The sequence below is a fragment of the Monodon monoceros genome, unplaced genomic scaffold (genome assembly GCF_005190385.1).
Source record: "Monodon monoceros isolate NGI ecotype Baffin Bay Population unplaced genomic scaffold, NGI_Narwhal_1 Super_Scaffold_21, whole genome shotgun sequence".
NCBI lineage: Eukaryota > Metazoa > Chordata > Mammalia > Artiodactyla > Monodontidae > Monodon > Monodon monoceros.
Window position 1 is genome coordinate 106,179,131 of NW_021703778.1, and position 25,539 is coordinate 106,204,669.

Sequence of the window (25,539 nt, forward strand, 5' to 3'; positions counted from 1 at the left end):
AAAGAAGGGAGAAAGAGCAATGTAATCTGTGTTTCTCAATAATGACTCAATTTTAACAAAAATAAACAATAAAAATCTGTACCTCTTCAGAATATTGCACTGATCATTGTTGTTAGGATCCCTGCTACAGGTGTTCTCTGGCATTTTTTTAAAAAGTTAAATTTTTTTCTGTATCGACAGGCACAGTCTGATTACTAACTTCTAAATCCTAAACAAGAAATATAAATCTGGGCAGAGGGAAACGCAGCCATTTCTCAGGGAGTGAGTTAGATAAAGTCACACAGCATAGCCTGACCTGCTGTAACTCCTGAGCTCTGGTTTCCAACATGGTCTTGGCTAGTAGTTAATGGATTTCTGACTCGACTAAAGCAATCGTTCCCTAGCCCTTGGCTTCCAGACACTCAGTACATTTGGGGCCCTGACATCTGTCTTAGCTTCACTATTGGTGAGTTTGTTTTTGTTGGCTTTTACTGCTCTTCCAGATGATCTGAGGTAATGCATGAAGGTATTCATGTGTGTTGTTGGAAGCCTGGGGAGAGCGTGAAGTTGGGAGAAGCGACTGGGACAGGACTGGCTAGGGAAACAGCCAATTCAAGGGAAACCTTTTGCTTTTTTCAAAATAATTTTGAAAGTTCATATAGACAGAGCCCTAAAATTTCCTCATGGGGCCGGGTTTGATGTACGCTTTCTATGATGCCTTAAAAACGTATGGCCAAGAATTCTCCAGATACAAATTATTTATCTATGGATAGAGGGAAAAAGTATACTACCTGACAAGACAACTTCAATAAGATCGCCTTCCTGGATATTGCTAGCCGTTTTCACCAGCTGAAGGATGTTTTCAGAGGTAGGGTCATGGCGGAAAAGCAGGATCTTATCGTACATTCCATAGAAACCACATTCAGGGAACTGTAAATACAAATACCACAACAGGGTAAATGTCAAAATCTTCCTAAATTTAATCAAAACCAAATAAACAAATGTCAGGGCACCAACACAAGCTAATTAGAAAAGTTCAAAATATCTAGAACATCAAAAAATAAAAATGAATGGCCAAGTTGACATTGACATGACTCCAAAGCAGGAGGAAAGAAATCACATATCCTAAGGGCAATAATGACAAAATGACCTTCTAATTAGAGAGCAAGAAAACAAGAGAATCTGAGATAAGATTCAACGAAAGTCCTGGCAGTAAGGCAGTTAAGAAATACAACAGGTGGTAAGAACTGTGCATTTTCACATGATTTATAGCAATTCGATTACATTAAAATGGGAGTTTGTTACAATTCCATTACAAATATTGTTGCAATTTATTTGCAAAAAAAAAACCAACGGTCAGTCCATTTTGGCATATTCAAAAATAAGAGATGACTCAATAAATCTAAACATGTTCTGTGTGTGGGCAGAGGTGTTATCTAGATTCTTTGATTCAGGAAAGCACCAGAGGAGACAACCCAACCCTCCCTTTTGTTGCTGCCCATACATTGCATTTAGTTTTCATGCAATCTAGGTTAAATAGACAAGTACAATAGCTAGAAGTCAATTCATTTTAAGTATACATAGCTTATATTCTCCTCACAGGGATAAATCCAAGAGTTTATTACTCAAGACTATCTCCCAATAGCAGGCATATAATGAAAGCTAAATGAATGATATTTTCTAATGAGGAACCTAAAAAATTCTGATATTAACAATAACTATTAGAATATCAACAATTAATATTATACCTTTCATTTCCTCTCTTCCTTCTAATGCAAGAAAGTACTCTAAATTCAAACCATAGTCCTGGTTGTTGAATTCCATCTTAAAAGTAGAATTATTTGATCAAAGGGTAGGAACATCCTTAAGAATCTTAAAGCCAACTTCAAACTTATCACAAACCACAATCTCAGGAACAGTGTAAGCAAAGATCCGTCTGTATTAGCATTGAATATTTTTATTAAAACAAACAACCTAGGCTAGTAGGTATGTGAAAAGGGCTCTTTTCTTGTATATGATATTTTCACATAATTAGCAATTGTTATTGCTTTTATAAATTGATATTTGCCATGTGTGGAAAAAGGTCTTAAGTCAAGGAGAGAAAATTGTCTTGTTCCTGAAACTTGTGATATTTCTGACACGTATGTCAATAAAGGTTGACTTTTAAGGAGCTACTGACATGAAGAAATGTCCAGCATATGAGATCTTCTGAAGATAAATACAATATATGATGCATTCTTCCTTATTTTTCTTATTAATAAAACTAGGGGCTACAATCATGTAAGACATTTTGTGTGAATTAAAAATAAGTATATACAAAACATCCTCTTGCTCTTAAGAGTCTGTTGACAACCAGGCTTAAAACTACTTCTGCATATCACTTAGTAAAGTTGGCTTCTGTAAAATAAAATGCAACAGCTGAAATGATGTCACTGTTTCCACTGCGCTAATTAAAACAAAAATAATAGTTCCTTTTTTTTTTGTAATTTCTCCAATAATAATATTAGAGTGCAAGGAAAGGGAGAAACTAAAATACCATTTTCTAAACTACAGCAACAAATAGTTCATGTACTATTTTAAAAATCAACCTCATTTGATGTGTAATTTACAATAAATAAAATGGATATAAGTCTATGAGTTTTGACTCTTGCCCCGGCACACGTGAAACCAAAATCACAACCAAGCCATGAAACATTTTCATCAACCCCCCAAGTTTTATTGTACCCCCTGCAGTTGATGCTACCCACAATCTTGACTCAACACAGTTTTATTTTGTCAGCAAAGGTTAGCCAGCTATAGAATTTCATACAAATGAAATCATACAACATGTACTATGTACTCTTTTTTTGGCTGGCTTCTTTTGCTCATTGTTTTTGAGACTCATTTACACATAAGGTATTTGAGATTCACCTGTTTTTATTATGTTATTACCATTTCATTATGTGGATCTAGGATAACTGCTTATCTGTGCACCCACAGAAGGACATTCGTATTTTTCCCCCAATTTGTGGCTATTACAAATAATAAATCTATGAACATTTATGTATGAGTGTTTCGATGGGTATGTGGTTTTCATTTCTTATGAGTAAATATCTAGGAAAAGAATTTCTGGGGCGTATAAATATATGTTTGAGTATATAACTATCTTAACGTCAATAACACATTATACTTACTACTGGAGCTTTATACTAAGCCTGAATTCAGTTAGTGTAAGCTCTCCATCTTTTTCCTTTTCAAGATTGCTTTGGATATTATAGGTCTTCTGAATTTCCATACACATTTTAGAATCACTTTGTCAATTTCTACAAAATAAATCTGCTGTGATTTTTCAATGATACTACATTGAAACATAGATCAACTTGGGTAGATCTCTATTTTAACAATGTGGAGACTTCTATTTTGTTATGAACAAGATGGCATATCGCCCTATTTATTAGTTTCCTTTAAATTGCTCTCAAAAATGTTTTGTAGTTTTCAGTGTACATGTCTTAGATATATTTGCTAGATTTATCTCTAAGTTTTTGTATTTTTATGCTATTATAAATGGCTGATTAAAGTATAATAAACATACAGTAAAATTTGCCCTTTTTAGTGTGCAGTTCTGAAAGTTTTGAAAGATGTATACCATAACCACATGCTGTATATGTAGTATACACAACACAGCCAAGATACAGAACAGCTCCAGTCCCTATAGTTTGGTCTTTTCAAGAATGTGATATAAATGGTACCATACGGTACATACATAACTTTGAATCTGACTTTACTTAGTGCAGTGAAGCTGATATTTGTCCATGCTGTTGCATATATCATTGATCTACTCCTTTTCACTGCTAAGGATTGCTCCATTGTGGGTATGGATGGACCACAGTGTATCTATTCCTCAATCAGTGGAGGGGCATTTAAGTTAGTTCCAGTTTTTGACTATTACAAATAAAGGTGCTATAAATGTTCACTTAGAGGTTTTTGCCTGAACATAGTAAGTTTTTATTTTTCTGGGGCATATGGAAGTATCTGGATAACCTCCTAAGGAACTGCCAAACCGTTTTCAAAGTGGCTATACAATTTTGCATTCTCACCAGCAACGCATGAGAGTTCCTGCTGCTCTGCATCTTTGACAGCACTTGGCTATGTTGGGTTGTTAAATTTTAGACATTCTAATAGGTGTATAATGGTATCTCATAGTCTTACTTTTCCCTAGTGACTAATGATATTGAGCATCATTTCTTGTACTTATTTAACACATACACACACACAGACCCACCTGCTCAATTCATTTGCCCATTTTAAAAGTTGAGTTATTTTCTTATTGTGGAGTTCTGATAGCTCTTTATATATTCTAGATAAAAGCTGTTCACCAAATACGTGTTTCACAGATATTTTCTTCCAGTCTGTGGCTTGTCTTTTCATCCCCTTAACATTATTTTCTTAAGTTTTTAATTTCTATGAAACCCAATTTATCAAAATTTCTTCATGGGTCATGGTTTTGGTTTAATATTTAATAAATATTTGTATAACCTAAGGTAACAGGTTTTTTTCTTATGTTTTATTCCACAAATTTTATTGTTTGGGGTTTTACATTTGGGTCTATGATCCACTCTGAGGTAATTTTTTAATAAAGAAATATGGATTGAGGTTCATTTTTTGCATATTCTGGAAGATCTGTATAAAATTGGTATAAATTCTTCCTTAAATGGTTGGTAGAATTCTCTAGCAAAGCCATCTAGCCTGGAATTATCTTTTTTTTGGAAGGATTAAAATTATATATTCAATTTTCTTAATAGATATATCACTACTTAGATTTCAATTTCCTCCAAGTGAGCTTTGGCATTTTGAATCTTTCAAGGAACCAATTCATTTCATCCAAGTTGCTGAATTTACAGGCAAAAAGTTTTTTCATATTATTCCTTTGTCACCCTTTAATGTCTGTAGTGATGTCTATTATTTTCTTATATTTGTAATTTGTGTCCTCTCTCTTTTTTGCTTGATTAGTCTGGCCATTGGTCTATATATCTGTTTTTATGTCATACTGTTTGATTACTATATTTTGAAATCAGGAAGTGTCATGCCTCCAGCTTTATTTTTCTTGCTCATAATTGCTTGGGCTATTTGGGGGTCTTTTGTGATTCCATATGAATTTAGGATTGTTTTTTCTACTTCTGTAAAAAATGCCTTGGGATTTTGATAGGGATTGCATTGAATCTGTAGGTTGCTTGGGGTAGTATGGACATTTTAACAATATTAATTCTCCCAATACATGATCATGTGATGTTTTCTATTTATCTGTCTTTGCTTAAATTTCTTTCAGAGATCTTTTAGTGTACAAGTCTTTCACCTCATATTTTCATGTAACCATGAAAGTTCTTTTCTGCTAAGTCCATCACCTCTACCATTTCTGAACTGTTTCTATTAGCTCTTTTAATCCTGGTTATGGGTCACATTTTCCTGCTTTTTTATACCTGTGTTTTTTAAATTAGATGCCAGATTTTATGAATTAATGTGAGCAGTTGTACGTTGTTGTCTTCCTTTAAAGAACACTGATATTTGTTTTGGCAAAACATTAAGGTACTTGCAGACTGGCTTTATCTTTTCAAGGCTTACTTTTAAGCTTTGTTATGGCAGCTCTAGAATAATAGTTGTTCTAGGGATAATTTAGTCCCACTACTAATGCATGACTCTTTATCTCTATAGAACACTTCAAATGTTCAGTGAAATCTCTTCTATTTGTCTGGTAGGAACTCGACCATCTCTCAGCCCTATATGGGCTCTGAAAAGTTTTCATTTCAGAGCTTCCCAACAGTTGCTCTTTATTCTGCCTTATAGATTTTTACCCTATGGACTTGTATTCAGTCTAATATTCAAGTGGACCCTTAACCAGATTTCTGGAGCTCTTCCTTTGTATAGGTCCTACCTTTCCAGTATTCTTCCCCTAAAAATTCTGTTGACTTGGGCACCTTGAGCTCTATTACCTGTCTCCTCTATGCAGCCACAGAACTAGGCTCTTCTTGGGTTCTCTCTCCCTGCACTAAACCTCAGATGACTGTAATACCTACCTTGTTTGTTTCCTTTTCTCAAGGGTCACCCTGCATTGCCTGTTGGCCAGTGTCCATAACAGGCATTTTATGTATTTTGTATTATTTTCTATTTGTTTGGGGCAGGTGAGCGTGTCCCGTACCAGATATTCCTTGTGAATGAAAGCCAAAGTCTCATGTGCTTTTTAAATATAGAATATCGATCTTTTCTACCCAAACTTCTGACTTCTTAATTCTATGCAAATAGCATTTGCAAGAAAAGTAAATTAAAGAAAAATAAAACATCCATAGTTAGTAAGAGTACATTTTTAATATTACATTGAAATAAATGCAAAGTATATTTAATGAAATAAGAATTACAAATTAATAATTATCATATAACTCTCAAAACATAGTTTGACCTATCCTGAGTTAAACTTTAACTGTTAAAGGATTGTCCCTGATTGGAATACAAATGTTCTTCAAAATATAATACACTAATTAATGCACAGGTCCTCTTACCATATTCTTTCAAAAACCATGGGTAGCTGATTCTGACTCAAGAGAGAAGAGAAAATTCAAGAGATTCAGTACTTGAGCTGGAGTGAATAGAAAATAAAAGCTGGAAAGGAAGAGATGAAACAGCAATTGTTTCCCCAAAGAAGAGCTAAACTTTACCGCATCGTCTAACAAATACCTTGTCAATGAGCCTGTGTGGTGGAAGAATAGGTGGGAATACTGAAGAGGGGCTTAGGAGACAAGGATTCTGCTGGCTCATCACAATGTCAGCGCAACCTGGCCTTTATGCACATGTCCCTTGGACATCTGTATATACCATTCCCTTGTGGTCCTGTATTGCTGACATGTGGACATCACACTCTGTGTCGTGCTTCTTTGTAAGACCATGGGTATAGTGTAATCAAAGATTTGGTATTCAAGTAAGGCTTGAATGCCTCACATCCCAATTATGTTTCTTTCTAAGGGTGACTCAGAAAACATTTGGAAAAATCAGAATAAGTAGAATAATACCAATATATGCCACACATTAAAGCTATTATTTTAAAAGGCTAAATTGAAAAAATGAAGTTAGTGTTATAAATGTTCTTGAAGGTTGTTTGTCCAATATATAAATGACTGAGGTGTGGATAGCCACTCTCCCACATTCCTTCCTACTGGGTCACAGACATGGCTTTTCTCTCTTCATTAACAAGACATTCAGGAACAGGTTGTAGAGCCTTGTGAAGCAGGGAACAGGGGTGAACATGGAGATGTATCCTCTCAGGACAGCTGTCATGGCAGCAGAAGTTAAGGGTTCGATTTTTTTTAAGATTGTACCTTTTTTTTTTATTGACCAGAATAAAATATATGCATATTTGTCTTTCCCTGTTAAGAGAAAACCTTTTCTTTTATGTAATGTAACATTCTGCTTGAATGGAAACTATATACAATAAGACTTTCAAAAATTATATTTAAAAATGATGCCTGGAAGGTGAAAAGTGTAAAGGAACAGTGCCTGACAACTGGGAAGAGAACATATTGGGGAAAACACTCATGGAACAACATTCCCTAATTTGGTCATAATCGTCTGTTTTTATGTGAAGGTGTGTGAGCTTTGGAATCTGAAAACCCTCATTAAACTAAACAGGCTTTCAGAAAGGCTCGGAGGCTTGTAAACTCAGCTGGAGCTTATTACAAGATCAGTTCTGTGTTTCTCAGAGGCTTTGTGGTTGTGAGCCCAAACATATGAGATAAGTGATTTCAAGCTCTCTCCAAGTTCGACTCTAACAAACCTGGCCACTGTGAAAATACGGCCAACAATCCTGGCACTGGTCCTTAGCTCTTTAATTCTACCCTATGCTGGAAATCTCTGTACTGCTGTGTGTATCATTTGGCATTTTTTGACCACAGAGCACAATTTACTGTTACATTTCACTATAAATTCTTGGCTGGCCAGACAATGTGCTCCAGAGTAGAATAAATATATGTTTCAATGAGTAGCTGAAATGTGACCTGGCCAAAGAGAACTCTAGGGAACAAAGGGTGCTCTTCCACAGTTGAGGCCAATCACAAAGGGCGAGGAACAAGCAATATCAGAAATAAATTAAGCCATGACTCAGTCAAGCAGAAAAAGAAAGAGAGAAATGGCCTGATTAGGAAATGAAAATACACTGCAGTTTACTTTTGCTAAAAGGTGATGAAAGTCCTGAAATTAAGTTTTTCTGCTCAATAAGAGAACACATCAGGCAGGTGAATACAGCACTCTTCTCATCAAAGATGATTCCCAAGTCATTTTCCAAGGACTCTCCTGTTTATAACAAGTAGTGCCATGACTGGTCACCCTTAATGAGTAAAGAAATTAAAAAGGTGCTACCGCTTCCTAGCTTGACCAAAATTCTCCCTTTGTTGCTGGAGTACAGGACAACATGGACACCTTGTAAGCGACTATTTTAATGAGAATTCCTAAACCACTGGGAGAAAATGTCTCTGGATTCCCCTTGGAGGAGTTGCACCTGAGTGATCTCTGGATTCCCTTGGAGGAGTTGCACCTGAGTGATGTGGCCATTGAGCTGTAAAAAGCAGGAAAGGGCAGGCACTTAAAGATGGTTCTGAAAGCAGTAGATCCTTAAGATCAGTTGGATCCTTCCAAGGGGTCTCATGGGCGAGAACTAAGACACAAGTCATAAACTTGTATTATTAACTTTGCCTAGGAAATTAAACCTATCCCCTTTTTTAAAAAAGCATCTAATAACAGATTGAAAATTTAAGTGTATAAAAATTTAAGTAAATGAAAAAACAACACAGTGAATAAACATTGGGTGAGTGTCATGTACATAGCACTACAGCTATAATGACAAAAAAAAATCATGAGATTGTTCAAGCCCACTAAAAGCATGAACACTAAATTTTCACTTAGAAACACAAGTTATAATGTGTCAACGAAAGCATAAAAGGTAAAGTGAATAATCTGTATTATTTGCAGGCATAGTTCTGAAATGTGTTCAAATTTGGGCACAGGATCTTTTATTTGGTGATTTCATATCCTCAAAAGGAGGCACTTGAAAAGAATTCCACACTATGACCACATAGCTATGTGACTAGTGTCTGAATGTAATCTTAGGAAACAGAAACCAGAAAAAAATTTTTAGACCTTTCTTTTTTCTTCCCCTCCCTCCCTCCCTCCTCCACCCAATGCCACCCAAGCTAGGCAGAAAATGAATAGCGCTGAATCAAAATAACTAAGAACTACTATTAAAGGTAGCACTTTACTATCTTTCCTAGTGGCAATCTATTTTCCTAGAGATCCCTGGTTGAATCATTCATCTCTCAGTCTGAAAGATGTGATTCATATAAATAAATCTGCAATACCTACTTTCATGAAATAGTTTTTAAAAGCCTATGAAAAATTTCAGTTTCTGAAATAAAGACTAAATGATAATTACAGTGTTGACTTTAAGAAGATTCATTATACATTTCCCAGCCATGAAAAACGGCACTGTTGTCCACTGCAGAGCATCATTCTCCATTTGACTTTGCTATTTTCCGGGCCATGGGCGTACTGCCCAAATGCAGATCACCCTGGCAAACAATCACAATCCTTGCCTTGCTTCCTCTGTCGTTCCTTCTCTCACATGAGCACCTGCAATCATATGACTCTCCATTCCACAAACCCAATGTTGCCTTTGAAAAGGTATGCCTAACACCAGGGGTCTATCAACTTCAGAAATCTTCAAGGTCCAAACCTAGAAACAAGTCACTCTAGTTAGTCCTCCTTTCCCCCCTCCACCGCCAAAAACTTCCATTTCTCATTCAAGACAGAACCTTAATTTATTCCACTCTTGCCTTCCTACAGGCAAATCTAGAATCTGACACACGGATTTTCTTCTGCTTAGACCTCCTTTTTTAGCCCTTCTCCTTTCCGTTAAATTCAAAATCCCCTTGTTTAAACAATCATTTTCATTCATAATTTTAAATTTGGACCTTAGCCTTGCCCTCTATATGTTTTACAGTAAAAAAGTAAAAGGAATAAGATATCTGAGAAAAGAAAGAATATACTTTATCTAAAAGAGGTCTGCTTGAAATCTTCTGGAATTAAAGTTTAGATTAAAGGTGAAATGGTAGATTTTGATTATGAGATCTGAAAGTCAGATATACTACAAGACATAGAACATGCATAAAACCTGAACTTGCAATACCGTTGGAGAATAAAGCTAGACTATAAATTCTTCTTCCTTGGGCATATATTGATGTTCTGTATCAGATATTGCTAAGGAAGTCTGTCTAATAAATTATATGCTTATCTTTAAGGCAGCAGATGTGACTAAGTGTGATGCTTAATTGTTGGCAGAGACTTTTATTCTATTTCAATTTGAATAATATGTCACCTATTAAAAAGACAAAAGCAATAAGAAATGACTTAATACATCATTAACTCTAATGCTGCAACGTCTGCGTATAGACTTCCTAGAAGTATTTTAAATCATTATTTTGTTGTATATAATTTTTAAGTTTTAGAATAAAGGTTCACATCAAGCAATTATAGGTGGTAATAATTAACGAGAGCCTCACCATTGTTGTGTAAAAACATATTATCCTGCATTATAGCTTGACAGATTACTAGTCACTGATAGCTATTAGAAGTCTTAGTAGGCACTGTGAAATTATTCACACAACAGTAATTAGGTGTGTGGATGTGCAGCTTGAAAATGGAAAAAAATGTACTTCACACTCTTTGTCTCACTCTGAATAAAACTGTCATTATAGCATACTGTAGATTTTTTACATTGCATAATAAGGTTACATGTTTGCTCATTAATGAACTAACGATAATTGATGCATGTACTGGATAAAATGAAGACTGTGACAGCAACTAAAAAGGTTTTACCAAAAATTAAGAATCATTAACTTTGGAAAAGAAAAACTGCTGCATTATGTATCCTGTCATTTAGAGATAAGAAGACTGATGCCCAGAACATATTACCAAGGTGGCAATGCTAGGTAATGCCAGAACAAGGTGAGTGGCCTAGTCTCTTAAAACATACTCCTTGATCTTTCCTCTCAGTTCTGCTTCTCTTAGAAAGAAAATACAGGAAGAGTAGCCAAATGTCCAGCAAACAGTGACTCAGAATTGCAAATTCTGAGCACTTTTCTTGGCCAGAAAGTACAGACCCAGGCCTCCAGATTTTGGATTCTGAACAAACCAAGGTAAAATGGCTTAATGAGCTTTGTAGCAGCTATTCCCTGGCAATCTCCAGTTCTTACTAGACAGACAAGTCATTAAAAGGGTAGTGACAGTGAGGTAGCTCATTGAAGGCTGGCTGACAGTAGAATGGCAGCTTACAGCAGCAGAAAAACTGGCTGAGGTCATTAAGACAAGGGGCTGTTAGCCTTATGCATCCCACCCTCAAAGGAGTATTGCATTACATGGAACTGCAACTAATATTTACAGAATTATTGACCTTTTAGATAAAAAGAAACATATACATAGCATTGAATAATACATTTGAAAAGATTTCCATTAAATTATCTAAAATAAAATTGAAAAATAAAATGTACTCTTATTTGTTAAGTTTGTACATCTGAATACCACCTTCATTGATGATGATAAAGAAAGGCTAACTCTATTAGGGTACACAATTTGGGTTTGTATTTCAGATGCAGGAAGTATAATTTTCCATTATATTAAAACTAAATTTTAATATTAAACATACATAAGCCAATGACTAGGAAATGCTGATTTAATAGCACACATTTGCAACAAAGTATATATGTAATCCTTAAAGATGGTACTAACTTCAAATAATTATCGGACTCCATAAACAGTTTACCAATTTATGAAAGTCAGTTTAAAAAAAATCAATCTTCAGCAAAATAACTAAATAAATAAGTAAACCATCTCCTTTTTAACTGTTTACTGTCATGTTATAAAATGTTTAATTTTACTAAATTTTATTCTAGGTAATTTTCATTAAAAAGAATAATGGGATAGATCTAAGTACGTGTAAAAATCAGGGATTATAACAACACTGGAGATAGATGCGGAAGAGAGGAGAACTTCCTGGATCATAAATACAGAACCTCAGGTCATAAATACAGAAATAGACATTTCCTAAGAGTTTGGAGGTAAAATACTTTTCTTACCAAAGCTATCTGAATGATATGCCTTAGAGGAAAAAGGAATGAGTATAGACACTGGCTTTCCAAATGAAATTGAAAAGCTGATGTCATGAATCCAACACTCATGACGAGAGCTTGCCTGGATCACCACAGCACACAGAATACACATAACACCTCTCACAAGAGGTAGGTACAGATATTGGGCACACCACAAGGGCTCATGGTTCTTCATTCACTCAGGAATGAAGGAGACACTTAGGCACTGTGTCCCTAGCTAGAGATATGATGATAAGTCAAACCACAGATGGTCCCCATTGTCATGAGATAAGTCAGGGGAGGCTGTATAAGCAGGAGAACACAAGTAGGGGAGACAGACATGAGGCATTATAGCACTAATGAGAGTGTAACGGCACAGTGAGATCAATGTTATAAAGAAATGGAGCGCCATTCTAAGATAGCATATAATCAAGGACTATGACAAAGGACTAGACAGGGAATTAGGAAAGACTCCCCTGAAGAGATAACATTTTAGCTCAGATCCAATGCTCAAACTCAGTAACTTCAGATGGAGGGTGGCAGGAGGCTGGAGTTCCCAGCAGAGCAAGCATCTGTGCAGAAATCTTACATGTTCTTTATTATCCTTAAAAATAATGGCTCTAAGTCTCCTTTGATTAAGGGTAGAAAAAAGTATTGCTGCCATCACCCCTTCAGATCCCATAGTCATACGCACTGGGTCCAAAGCCTGCGGCAGGAGCTGCTTTGTAGCTCTGATACCACATGAAACCCAACAAAACACGCATTCATTTAAGAATCCCCTGGACTTAGACCTAGACCTGAGTTCAATGACTAAATTAATATCTCTCAAAGCGTATGTATTTACTCCATGAGAAGCTCTATGAAGCTCTATGACAATAAGGTTTGAAATAAATTTGGAAAATGTGTCATACGCTATGCCCTTCTTGAAAACCCACCATGCACATTATCATAATTAATGTTTACAAAGAAACTTGTGTCCAAATCATATTTCTATATTTGACACCTATATGTGTATATATGTGATATACATCATCCATGTATATGAATACATATATATATTCAATACATACACACATATACTTGTTTAGTTGTTTATTGATTGATTGCCTCCCAGGACCACTGTAGAGATTAAATGAACATATGTAAAGTATTTCTAATAGGGCCAGACCCACGGTAAACGCTTGATAAGTGTCTGTTGTCGTTATTATAGATAATAATTACAACATTTAGTTATAAGTAAGTTAGCTATAATAAAAGCAAGATTTTCCAGCCACTTTGTTCTTCATCAAAAACTCCAGAGGAGGGACAACTCAGCTGCATACGTCAGGCATGCTCAGTGTTCTGCTATTTCTGCTTGGCTCCTTGTAGCTCCAATACAGCTCATGTAATTTCTAATTGACTCTAGCCACATCCTGGAACTCAAAAGGCTAGGTAGGCTAAGACCTTCTTCACTCCCAGTTTTGTGAACTTTCTGATACATATATTCATTATATGTAAGATATGTTTCTTCAAAACTAACCTATTTTTGGTGAAAATAAATTAACTGATTTTTAAACAGCTCCCTTCCTTGGATTTATTTATACTGTAATGTTACTGCGTTAATTCCAAGTACTGTACTAGAACCAAGCAAGGGCCATAGATTTGGATGTTGGCATCCATACTGCGGAATTCCATTGTCTGATTGTGCTGTTAATGATCCTTTGGTTCCATGGATAAAAATCTCATTTCCTTAAAACCAAATCCCCAAGGAGCTGGTGTATTTTTTTTTTTCTTCTTTGTACTGATAAGCAGGCAGTGCATCTGATTTATAGGATCAAAATTAAAACATTCTCTCATTTACTTTGATGTTCCCCAAGATAGGAAAGAATTTTTTCTCCCCTTGTAAAATGCTATACAGCTTCTGGAAAGAATGCTATAGCTTTTGTAAGAGTCAGGAGTGGCCAAAGATAATAAAACCACCTGCCACCCCACCAGAAGTAACAATAAATTAGCCTTTCAATTCATTTCTAAGTGGCCAGATGTCCTCAGCTGAGTTCTTTGTCAAGAAAAGGTTTTGACCCCAGCTACAAAGACCTGTCTAAGCTTATATTAAAAAGATACCTGCAAAGGTTCTTACAAATATCTGTGATGCCTTGGACCTTGATTCAAGTTATTGGGTCATAGAGAAATGTATTATATTTCCAGCAAAACTGACCAACCTTCTGATACTGTCGCTCATAAAGGCAGATATAGATAACTTGCAAAGACTAAATCTGAAAACTGGTGAGAGAGAGCAAGTACACTGGATCCCAAGTGAGGTGGAAGTAAAGGATGAAACATTGAGGGGAAAAAAACAACAACTATAGATGTTTGTGTTCTTTGATTTAGAGTAGATAGTACAGATGAATATAAAGGTGAAACCCTATACTATGACTTAACATTAAGTAGGTTAGTTTCTTTCATTTTTCATACATATCAAAGGTCACCTATAAATACATATGTATGCTAATATAAAATAACTTGTATTTTCAAGAAGAAAAACAATGATAGCTAGGCTGCCAATAGCTATACTAATACCTCGTGACATAAGTTATTCCAGTACAAGTTTATATTTTTATTTTATTGGGTGCCTGGAGACACAGTTGTAAACAATAGACAAATAGTCCCCACCTTCATGAAAATCTAAGATATCCTCTCTATTTTCTCTGCCTAAAATTCATGACTTTATCTTAGTTACCAAAGACAATCCCCCAAAAGCTAACTTCTTGCCATTCTTCATCCTGTTCCCTTGGTATTTTATGATCTAATTTGCTTATACTAATCACAGCACAGTGAAGATGGTAGTCAGTGTGGAACATGTTTTAAGTGAGACATTTTGAGATAAGTTTCTATTTGCCTTTAAGAGGGCAGAGTAAAATCCTCTTGAAAGGAATCTAGTTTACAGTGTGAAATCTGAGAAATCTGGGTGATCTGAATAGCCCAGCAACTGCAAGTTATCAAAATTCTCTAAAGTATTCTCAAAGCAACTGGGAGTTTATAAGAGTGCAGCCCGTGATGACATCATTTCATCTAGATCCAGTCACTGCACTAATTCATATTCCTTTTCACTGCATATAAAAATTAAAACAAACATTTGAATACGGTATTTTAAAGTTCACTATATATATGTGTGCCGTAGTGATTATATTAGCACTGAAAACAAACTGTAATTTCCTGAACACAGAGAATCAAGAAAATGAGAATCAAAAGAAATTTGATATCTCACTTCAAATTCATAGAAAAGGAAATTCATTAGTTGAGACTGGAACATGGTAAGAATCAGAACACCATGCTTTATGAAACTTCAAACTCAACAATCAGATTCAGATTGCCAGCAAAACACTCAAGATGTATTGCACTCCAAAGTCCATCCCATTTCCCTCATCCCATTTAGAGAAATTCTCCTCACAAGAAGCACTGGTGCTCAATGCATACACTCCCACTTGAAGTGACTGCAGGCAAGCTGTCTGCCCAGCCTCTACTCTCAAGCCAATCTCTTAAGACTGTCAATGACCTTCACATTGCCAGATTCCATGGGTGACTTTCAGTCCTCATAGGCAACATCTCAGCAGAACTTGACTCAGTGATTCATTTCCTCCTCCTTCAAAACACCTTCTTCCCTTGATTCTGCAATAGTGCATTCTCTTGCTTTTACTCCTACCTGATAAGCTATAACTTTTCAGTCATGTTTACCAAAACTTTCTCTTCTTTCCAACCTCTTAGATGCTACAGTGTTCGGGGCTCATTCTTCAGGAAGTTTATTTTCTCTATTTATAATCACTCTCCTAGAGGACCTCATCCAGTCTTCTGGCTTTAATGATGATAGACATTTGTATCATCATACTCTGAGTCTGGTGATACAAACGTCCATCTCTGTTAATGAGCTTTCCCCCGAAACACAGACCGATCAATCTAACAACACTCAACATCTCTGCGTAGATATATCTATGAGGTCTTCACGTTCACCTGTTCACAGTGGAACTCCTGATGTCCTCCCTGCTGCTCACACCTGAAGGAATGGCACCAACATTCAGTTGCTGGGTCAAAAACCTTAGAAACATCTTTAAGCTTCCTCTTTCTCTCTCACTTCATGTGTGATCCATCAACAAATTCTGTTAGCTCTACAAAAAAGTACAATATACTCCAAATTTAAAAATTTTCACCATCTCCACTGCCATGTCCCTAGTCCGAGCCACATCTCTCATCCAAAACCCAATAACTGCTCAAGCTACCTGCTTCTACTCTTGATCCCATGGTCTATTCTACACACAGGATTTGGAGTCATCCTTTTAAAACAAGTATCAGATCAAAGCCCTCTGATGGCTTGTCTTCATACTTAAAACCATCACCACAGTGGTAACCAGAGCCCACAGTGCTCTTACCCCAGCTATTACCTCTCTGCTCTCATGTTCTACTGCTCTTCCTCTACCCTGGTCCCATTACTGTTCTTCAAATAAATCATAAAAAATTCTTCCTCTGGGCTTGTGCACCTGCTCTTCTCCTCCTGCTTGAAATACTCCTTTTCCTGAGGTTCACATGACTAATTCCTTCATGTTGCTCAAGCGTCCCCTCCTCAGTGAAGCTTTCCCTGACCACCCTAAGTAAAATGACAGCTCCTCTGATTTCTTTTATCCTGCCTCCTTTTGCTTCCGAGAAGTCATCACTATCTGAAGTTATACAATGTATCTATCTTCATTTTTAAAAATTAGTATCTGTTTCCCAACTAGAATATACGTTCCATTAGAGCAGGGACTTTTTCCATCTTATTCGCTATTATAACTTAAGAGCCTAGAATAGTGTCTGGTACATAGTATGTGCTCAGTATGAAGTACTGAATGCATGAATAAATTTATAAGTCACAACAAAGCGAGCTATTTCACCTCACAAAAGTATTAGAGGAATTTAACTATTGTTTCATTTTCCTTTAACATTACCAACCTATCAATACTGAAAACCAATTCATGACTTCTCGATGGAGGTTATAAAATATGTTCGGAGACATTTTAAAAAGTGGTGTCTAAAAAAAAAAAAAGTGGTATCTAGCGATCCACGGGTTTAAAGTGATGATCTCTCTTCATGTTCTAATTTCACAATTAAAACATGTCAATGGCCTATATTTACTGGGACAGTCTGTTCCCCTTTGACTCTTAAAATAAAAGCAGTCTTTATTTTTAGAAATCAGGATTTCCTTTCCCTGCAGAGGTTACAGCCCAGACACATTCGAACACTCAAATGTTTACAATGACTTTGGCAGACTGCTCACACTGGAGAAGCATGTTTCCCCAATATAGAAACTCCAGGCATCCGGGGCCTAATTCTCAGTTTTTGTGCCACTATGGGTATTTCCTCAGTTGACTTATCAGAGAATCTTGTCCTTATCACCTCTATAAAACTTTAGATTAAGCAAGGAAAACTAAATATGCTGATTCGCAAAATCAATAGAAAACTACACGATCTTGGCTCAGTTCACCTCTCTCTCTTGTCAACAACTACTCTCCACTCTCCCCTCTGTCACTCTTCTCGGGGCGTTTCAACTACCAGGCACACTGCCTCATGGTCTTCATTCTTGCTGTTCCCTTTGCCTGAAACACTCTTCCACATAACAGTCCACTGGCACACACCATCGGGTACTGGTATATGCCCAAATATGTTTATGTTATAATCTCATCACGTGCACGTATCATATCTCTCTGATCACTAAAACGTGACCTCATCTGAGCACAAACCATGTGTTTGGTTTACTGCTCTATCCCAGGATCCAGGACAAGGCCAGGCTCAGAGCAGATAGTCAATAAACAATTGTTGAATGAATGCTCCATAAACAGCACATCTTCACGCTAGTTCCCCTCATTATTCATTGAGAAAATTTTCATTTATTTCAAAACTATTAAGAGTAGGCTATTTTGACATCTACTTTAGAATATAATTTTCTTTCTTAGTTATGAAATGACACACTTTATTGATCTGGAGAACATTACTGAAATGTAAACAAATACTACTCACAGCTAACAATTATTAATATATTTCATTAATTTGTGAATTGACATGACTTTGTCTAGGATTTTGTTTCACTGCTTCTCTGGAACAATTTCTTCACTCCATTCTGTAAGTTCCTACAGCCAGTATACTTTATATAATTTCAATGTAAGTAGCTTCAAAGAATTACACTTTAAAAATACAATTCTTCCTAAACATATATGCCAAAACCACTCCAAATACTTAATGTAACAAATATGTCTATGGGCACTGTGTAATCTGGCTACAGAATTACTATTTGAAATATTTCCCAATAGAAATCAGAATATTCTGATTCTATTAATAATTAGAGTAACAGTTATAATTTACTGAACACATATAATGTACTATGATTATGGATTTCAAAATATTGGGGAAAAATAAATTGAAATCTCTACAACCAACCAAAATACATACTAAAGGAATTAAATATAAGATAAGTAGTTAAATAAATAAATCAGAAAGAAATATGAGTATATTTATTTGATGAGGAAATACCTTTCTAATCATTTAAGCTAAGAAGCCTTCTGGTTCAAGATGGAAGATGAAGCAGAAACATTAATGTTTCATTTCGAAAAATTCTACTGAAAGGACAGTATTGTATAAAGAGAATTTAATCCATGTCACCACTGAACATGGGAGTGGCAAGAACCATCAATGAACCAAACTTTTGACAAATATCAAGGAGATGGAAATCTGATGCAAACAGATCTCATACAGGCCCTCACCTGTCCTGTGCATATATTTACATGGAGACTGACTACTGTTTCCCTCAGGGTAACCTTCCAAGGAGCAAGGATCTCATCTGCATCATTCACTGCTATATCCTCAGCACCTAGAACAGGCCAGGTTAATAATAGGTGCTCAATATATATTTGTCTATTGAGTGAATTAATAGCCATTAATAGAAAATTAAATAAACTGAGTCACTTTAATGTACCACTATGCCACCTTTAAAATCCAAGGCCAATCATATACGAAGTTCTCAATAAATACGTTCTGAATGAACGAACAAACGAATGGACAGTGGGAAATGAAATATTTAATTTTTTTTTTTTTAAGAGGGAGGACACAACTTTTCCAGGGACGCAAAGCGAGTACATGATAGCCTGGAGATTTATATCCAGACTTGTCTACTCCCCACAGTCATACTATTTTATTTTTTATTGGGGTATAGTTGTTTTACAATGTTGTGTTAGTTTCTACTGTACAGCAAAGTGGAGTTCCCTGTGCTACACAGCAGGTTCTTATTAGTTATCTATTTTATATATATTAGTGTATATATTTCAGTCCCAATCTCCCAATTCATCCCACCCCCCACCTGAAATATTTAATGTTGTGAGAAATTTGTCTTGATGCTCCCGTAAGTGCAAAGGAAGATTATAAAATAATATAGACAATGGCGCCCTTATTTTGTTAAAACTAAATGCAGTCATAGAAAAAGGATTTGAAGAGAATCAAAAAACATTAACTGTAGATATATCTAGGAATGGGATTGTGAAAGATTTTTTTTTCATTTTTCAAACTTTCCACTACATATGTGTAATCCCTTTATAATTGAGGGGGAAAAAGCTACTGTACAGCAGAAGGACTTGGTTCTGCTGTTTTCCTAAAATTACTTTGCTTACTATCTCTTCTCCCACTCTCTAGCCAGCCAGCTCATACCACATTATGTGCCAGACTGTAGCCCCATTCTTCAAATACACAGGAAAGGAGGAGAGAAAGATGGAGGGGTGGCAAGCAGGCAGTTACAGAGACAGGCAAGAACCAGCTATGGGTTGTGATCCGCCTTCCAGGATACAATTTTACAGCCTATTCAGGTTGGAACATACAACAGATACGTCTGTATGTGTGTACATGTGTCCATGTTGGGATGGTATATAGGGGTCGCTCCTCCAGGGACGCATTTCCTACCAACAGATTTGGGGTGCTTCCTCCACCACAGTACAGTTCCCAGCACCAAGATGGAACCATGGGGTTATGAACACATCTGAGGTCAGGAAGGACAGGTCAGGCCCACTTAGCTCAATTACTTAATGGTCATTACTGACCCATGCTTGGTGTCATCTTCCTTACCTATGTGCAAATAAATCATGTGGCTGTCTGTAAAGGTGTCAAACAGGGCCTGGCATGTAGTAAAGTGTAATAAATAATCGACATTATTATAATTATTATTTTTTAAATAAATTTATTTATTTATTTTTGGCTGCGTTGGGTCTTTGTTGCTGCGTGTGGAGTTTCTCTAGTTGTGGCGAGCAGGGGCTACCCTGTTGCGGTGCGCAGGCTTCTCATTGTGGTGGCTTCTCTTTGTTGTGGAGCATGTGCTCTAGGCACGTGGGCTTCAGTAGTTGTGGCTCGCAGGCTCTAGAGCGCAGGCTTAGTAACTGTGGCGCACGAGCTTAGTTGCTCCGCGGCATGTGGGATCGTCCCAGACCAGGGCTCGAACCCATGTCCCCTGCACTGGCAGGCGGATTCTTAACCACTGCACCACTAGGGAAGTCCCTATAATTACTTACTAATAAATAAGACAAGGAGGGCTTCCCTGGTGGCTCAGTGGTTGAGAGTCCGCCTGCCGATGCAGGGCACACGGGTTCGTGCCCCGGTCCGGGAAGATCCCACATGCCGCAGAGCGGCTAGGCCCGTGAGCCATGGTCGCTAAGCCTGCGCGTCCGGAGCCTGTGCTCCGCAACGGGAGAAGCCACAACAGTGAGAGGCCCGCGTACCGCAAAAAATAAATAAATAAATAAGACAAGGAGACAATATAAAAACAGCAACTGAAAGATGAAACCCTATACCTCTAAACCCTTATTTAATCACAAATATTTATTTTCCTCCTGCATGTGCAAGATTGATTTAGAGAAAATTTAATTAGTTGCTGGCAGAATTCGTTGGTATGTATACCATACATACATGAAAAATTACAGAGCAAAAGATATTAGAAAAATGTATTCCAGATCACAATAAAAGAGGTATCACGAGGCACAGTCTGAGGAACTGCCAAAGGAATTATTACCTCGTCTTTGCACTATGGAATAAGGTTCACTGCATCACAGTTCATTATAAGTCTCCCTCAGAGGTGTGATCAATATTCTAACAAATGTGAACCAAGGGACACCCAGTAAGAGAATCAGTTCATTCTAGCAAAGCAAATTTGTGAAAAATCATCTATGGATTTTAACATTTATTTAGCTTACCATAACTTCAAATCATACATTTTTGTGTCAGGAGAGTATGTGATGTAGCAGAGAAGTTACTTCTAGTTAGTCAGAAAAGTGTATCTTCCCATTCAAAAGATCTATCCCCCATAATGGAGAATATGTCCTATGATGGCGGTGTCACTACATTTTGTCATTCTATATCCATTTCACTTTTTGGTAGAGGAAATTACTATCACATCTTTGGTCCATCAGATGTACAAAAAAAGGAGCAGTTCATTTCCTCCTCTGGTAAAGGGGTGATGACATGACCCAAGCTATGCAAACTAAACTCTGCTGTTCCTCTAATCCTTGAACTGAGTCATACAAGTGCATGAGAGGGGACACTGACTTGACTCTTAATTATAGTATCCTAGGCTATTAATGGGTCCTGCTCAGTCATAGTTGCCTATCCCTCAGAGCTATTCCCATCCTTCTTGGAGAAAGCCTGAAAATTGGTATGCCAGCCACCCAAAGCTAGGGGAGGTCATGTGATCTAATTCTGGCCAATGACACATAGGGGCAGTCTACTGGCTGCTTCTGGGAACACTTTTTCCTTCCTAATGAAAGGATGGGTCATGCAAATTAAGCTCTCTCACTGCCCTGACCTCTCAGATACCTTCTGCCTTTATTCAAAGTTTTATAAGGCCATGATGTCTAGAATGTGGGCAGCCATCTTATGACAAAGAGGATAAAGCCAAGAGAATCACAGAGATACCATCCCTCAACCTGATACTGTGGAGCAGTAGAAGAGACCCTGGAAATGCCTACCTACAAACTCCACGCTAAATACATTTACATGTCCCTATAGTTTAACATCGTTCTGTGGGTTTTCTGTGATGCAGCTGAATGCATCTATGATGGAATGAATACATAAAATGACTAGCAATTATTTCCTTCCCTGTATCCATGTCCATTCAGTTACCCTGTAATTTTTAGTGCCTTCACTCTGACTCTGAGATTGGCCGTGTGACTTTCTTTGGCCAACATGATCTAAGCAAACGTGATTCAAGCTCTGGAAACTATAGAGTCTGTCCTCTCTTGCTACCTTTGAAACCTGCCACTGCCAGGTGAAGAGCACATACATGCGTGCATGTGTGCACACACACACACACACACACACACACAAACACACACAGGAAATTTTCTTCCAGTATTCAAAACCGCTATTCAACTCAGCAAAGAACTCATTCATGTCACTGATGAGCATGTGAAGTTCTGACCTCCACCTTTGTTGTTTCATTTTCATCTTCATGTTCATATAAAAAAATTATAAACCAACAGTCATGTCAGAACTATACTTATTCATCATTTGCAACCATAGGTTGCATCCACAGGATGCAAGAGTTTAGGGGGAAAAAAGACAAAGTTATTCTGTGAGATATAACTGGCTATTTGGAATTTATAATAAAGGATATTGTACATTTTATTATTATTTGTAAATTATACGCTACACCTTTTATATCATTAAAATTTATAATACTTTTTTTTCAGAGAGTTGGGTGTTAAACATTTACCAGCACACTACTGAGTATGGGATAACATGCCACCTTGTCCCCTGAACTCCCAAAGGCTGAGACAGAAAAGAGATTCTTCCATTTCTACATCATAAAGAAAGATAATAAATTATTTTCCCCAAGAGAAAGCTGCTCAGCTCTATAGGAAAAGGATGACATAATCAGTGAAAGTAGGTTTCTACTTCCTTATACACCTGCAGGGAAAGCTAGAATAATGGTGGGAGGTAGGGTGGAGAGGTGGATTTCCAAATACAAGGACTTTTTATTTGCATTCCTCCCCAGAAGTGAGAAATCAATTCTTAAAATTTATTATTATATCCATGCTCTTTGAACTGTTTTCATCAATTAGAAATAGGAATCAGGTAACAATTTCTCATGTGGGCCTCATTTTTGAGGATCCATGAGGGCATCACCAACTTAACATAAGGTCAAAGGCCGAAAAATGAGATTAGTTGATACAGTGATTAAATTTAATTTTTTCATTTCTGTGAAATCATCAAAGAACAACCTACGGTACCAAAAATTAAAACGTAAAAAGGAGTATATTTAGAAATGAACTTTTCTGATTTCCTGAGTTTTTTCATAACATTTACTTTCTATTGCTAAAATATGTGCATGAAAATAAGATCAAGGAACCTAGTAGTTTATTCCCTCCTACCATTTTCCTCCCCAAGTCATATTAGGAAAACAGTGTGGGAGGTGTGCAGGATAGATCTACAGGCTGAGGAAAAACAATCTCTTAGTAGAAAGAAATGGGGACAGAGGCTGTATGACTGTTTGGACCAGGAAAAAGTGTAGAAAGAGAAATAACAGTCATTTTTTAATACAGAGAGAAAAGAAAAAAGTGGAAAAAAGCAAGTTGATGTGGTGGAAAAAAAATTGTGAAAGGACACAGCCAAGGAATGTGAATGATGGTACAGAAAAAACTAGGAGGCATATAAAAGAAAAAGGAAGAGCAAAAGAAGCCAGAAAGAAAGCATCACAATGAAACCAATTTTATCAGAGTTAGGGAGAAACTTCTATGTGTGACATGATTAGTTTCTGGCTTACTGTGCCATGATATTTCAGAATCCATTCTGCAAATGCTTGCCAAACCTTCTCCTTAAATTTAAGTAGCTAGCCATTTTCTCCACATTTGGGGGGGGCCCAGGTCTTTGGGTGGCTGATTTGATAATGACTATAAATGAAGTCAGTGCTCTGTGCCTTAGGTTGGTGTTCACACAGTCTTCTCTCATACTCTGCCTATTAGAGTCTACTTTTGATGTCCTGATCTCTTGAACATTCTTGAGACAGACACTTGGCTTTTTTTGGCCAGACAAGATTCATTCTTCAATTTTACAATATCTATGCTTCTTGCTTCCCTTGGGATATGTCTTTTTTTCTGCTTCTCTTTTATACCCACAACTTACTTCCTTTTTCTCTCCACCCCAGGGAAAGCCATCATAATGTGTTTCATGGGTATCTTTAGTTTGTATGTATATGCATATATTTTGATTTGCAAAAACAGTGTTATGCAAAGTAATCATTTTATTTCTTTTTTGCTTTTGAGATGTATCTATGTTGCCATATGCACATCAAATTCACAATTTCTACTTGCTGCATAATGTTCCTTGATGACCACTATAATCTACTTATGCACTTTTCTAGTGATGACACCCATATTTCTACCAACTTGCTTTCTCCACAAACAATGCTGCAATGGATATCCTGATACAGGCCTCCTCATATACCAGTGAAAGAAGATTTGGGGGGACATATGGACCCAAAAATGCTGTTACAATATTTGTATAGTTTAATTTCACTAATAGTGCCAGATTGCTCTCTAGGATGGTTGTACCGTCACACATTTTCACCAGCAGTGCCTGAGGCTTCCTAACTATACAAATCCTCAACACCTGGCATTATCCAACTTTAATGTTTTTTCACTTTAACAGGTGAAAGATGACATTTCGTAATTTGTTTAATTTGCATTTATCTAATTACAAAATAATTTGAGGTTGCGAGCATTAGGGGTTTCTTCCTCTATAAATTAGCTGTTCATATTCTTTGTCTATTTTTCTATTGGTGCTTTCTTTCTCTAGTTGATTTTTTGAAACTCCTTGTATTCTATATATTGGTCCCTTGTTGGGTTTTAGATATTCCAAATATCTTCACCCATTTAGCTACATGCTTATTAATGTTGTCCATGGTATCCTTTGATGAGCAGAAATCCTACAACTGATTATATAAAATTCATCAGTTTTTCATTTTATGATTTTGCTTTTTGAAATTCTGAAGATGGCCTTCTTCCCTCTCTCCATTACAAGATAGTCTCCTAAATTTTTTTCAATTCAATTTACAATTTTACCTTTCATACTTAGGTCTTTCACCTATTTGGAAGAGGTACGTCTTTGTATATGGTATTAAGAAGGCATGAGGTTTCCTTTTTTTCATATTGCTGAACCAATTTTCCCAACATCATCTACTGATCAATCCATCTGTTCCCTATTGATTTGTGGTGCGATGCTTTGTCATATATAAAATTTGTCCATATATACCAGTTTATTTCTGTGCTCTTCATTCAATCTCTTCAGACTACTTGTCTATTCTTATACCAATAAAACTTTCTAAAACTTTTCCTATGACTTTGTATTATATCTTGATATTTGATGGTCAAAT

The 25,539-nt window shown here is 36.6% G+C and overlaps 1 protein-coding gene across 3 annotated transcripts in view; it reads right to left on the minus strand.

The window, feature by feature from the left end:
- Window positions 1-25,539, minus strand: part of PRKD1 (protein kinase D1) — a 345,202-nt gene that overhangs the window by 161,258 nt on the left and 158,405 nt on the right. For 2 of the 3 annotated variants that reach the window (XM_029237647.1, XM_029237648.1), the window contains exon 2: window positions 771-909. The exons of the other annotated variant lie outside the window; for it this stretch is intronic. In XM_029237647.1, the coding sequence (XP_029093480.1) occupies window positions 771-909 (139 nt within the window). The remainder of the gene's footprint in view (window positions 1-770; window positions 910-25,539) is intronic. 3 annotated transcript variants of the gene reach the window in all.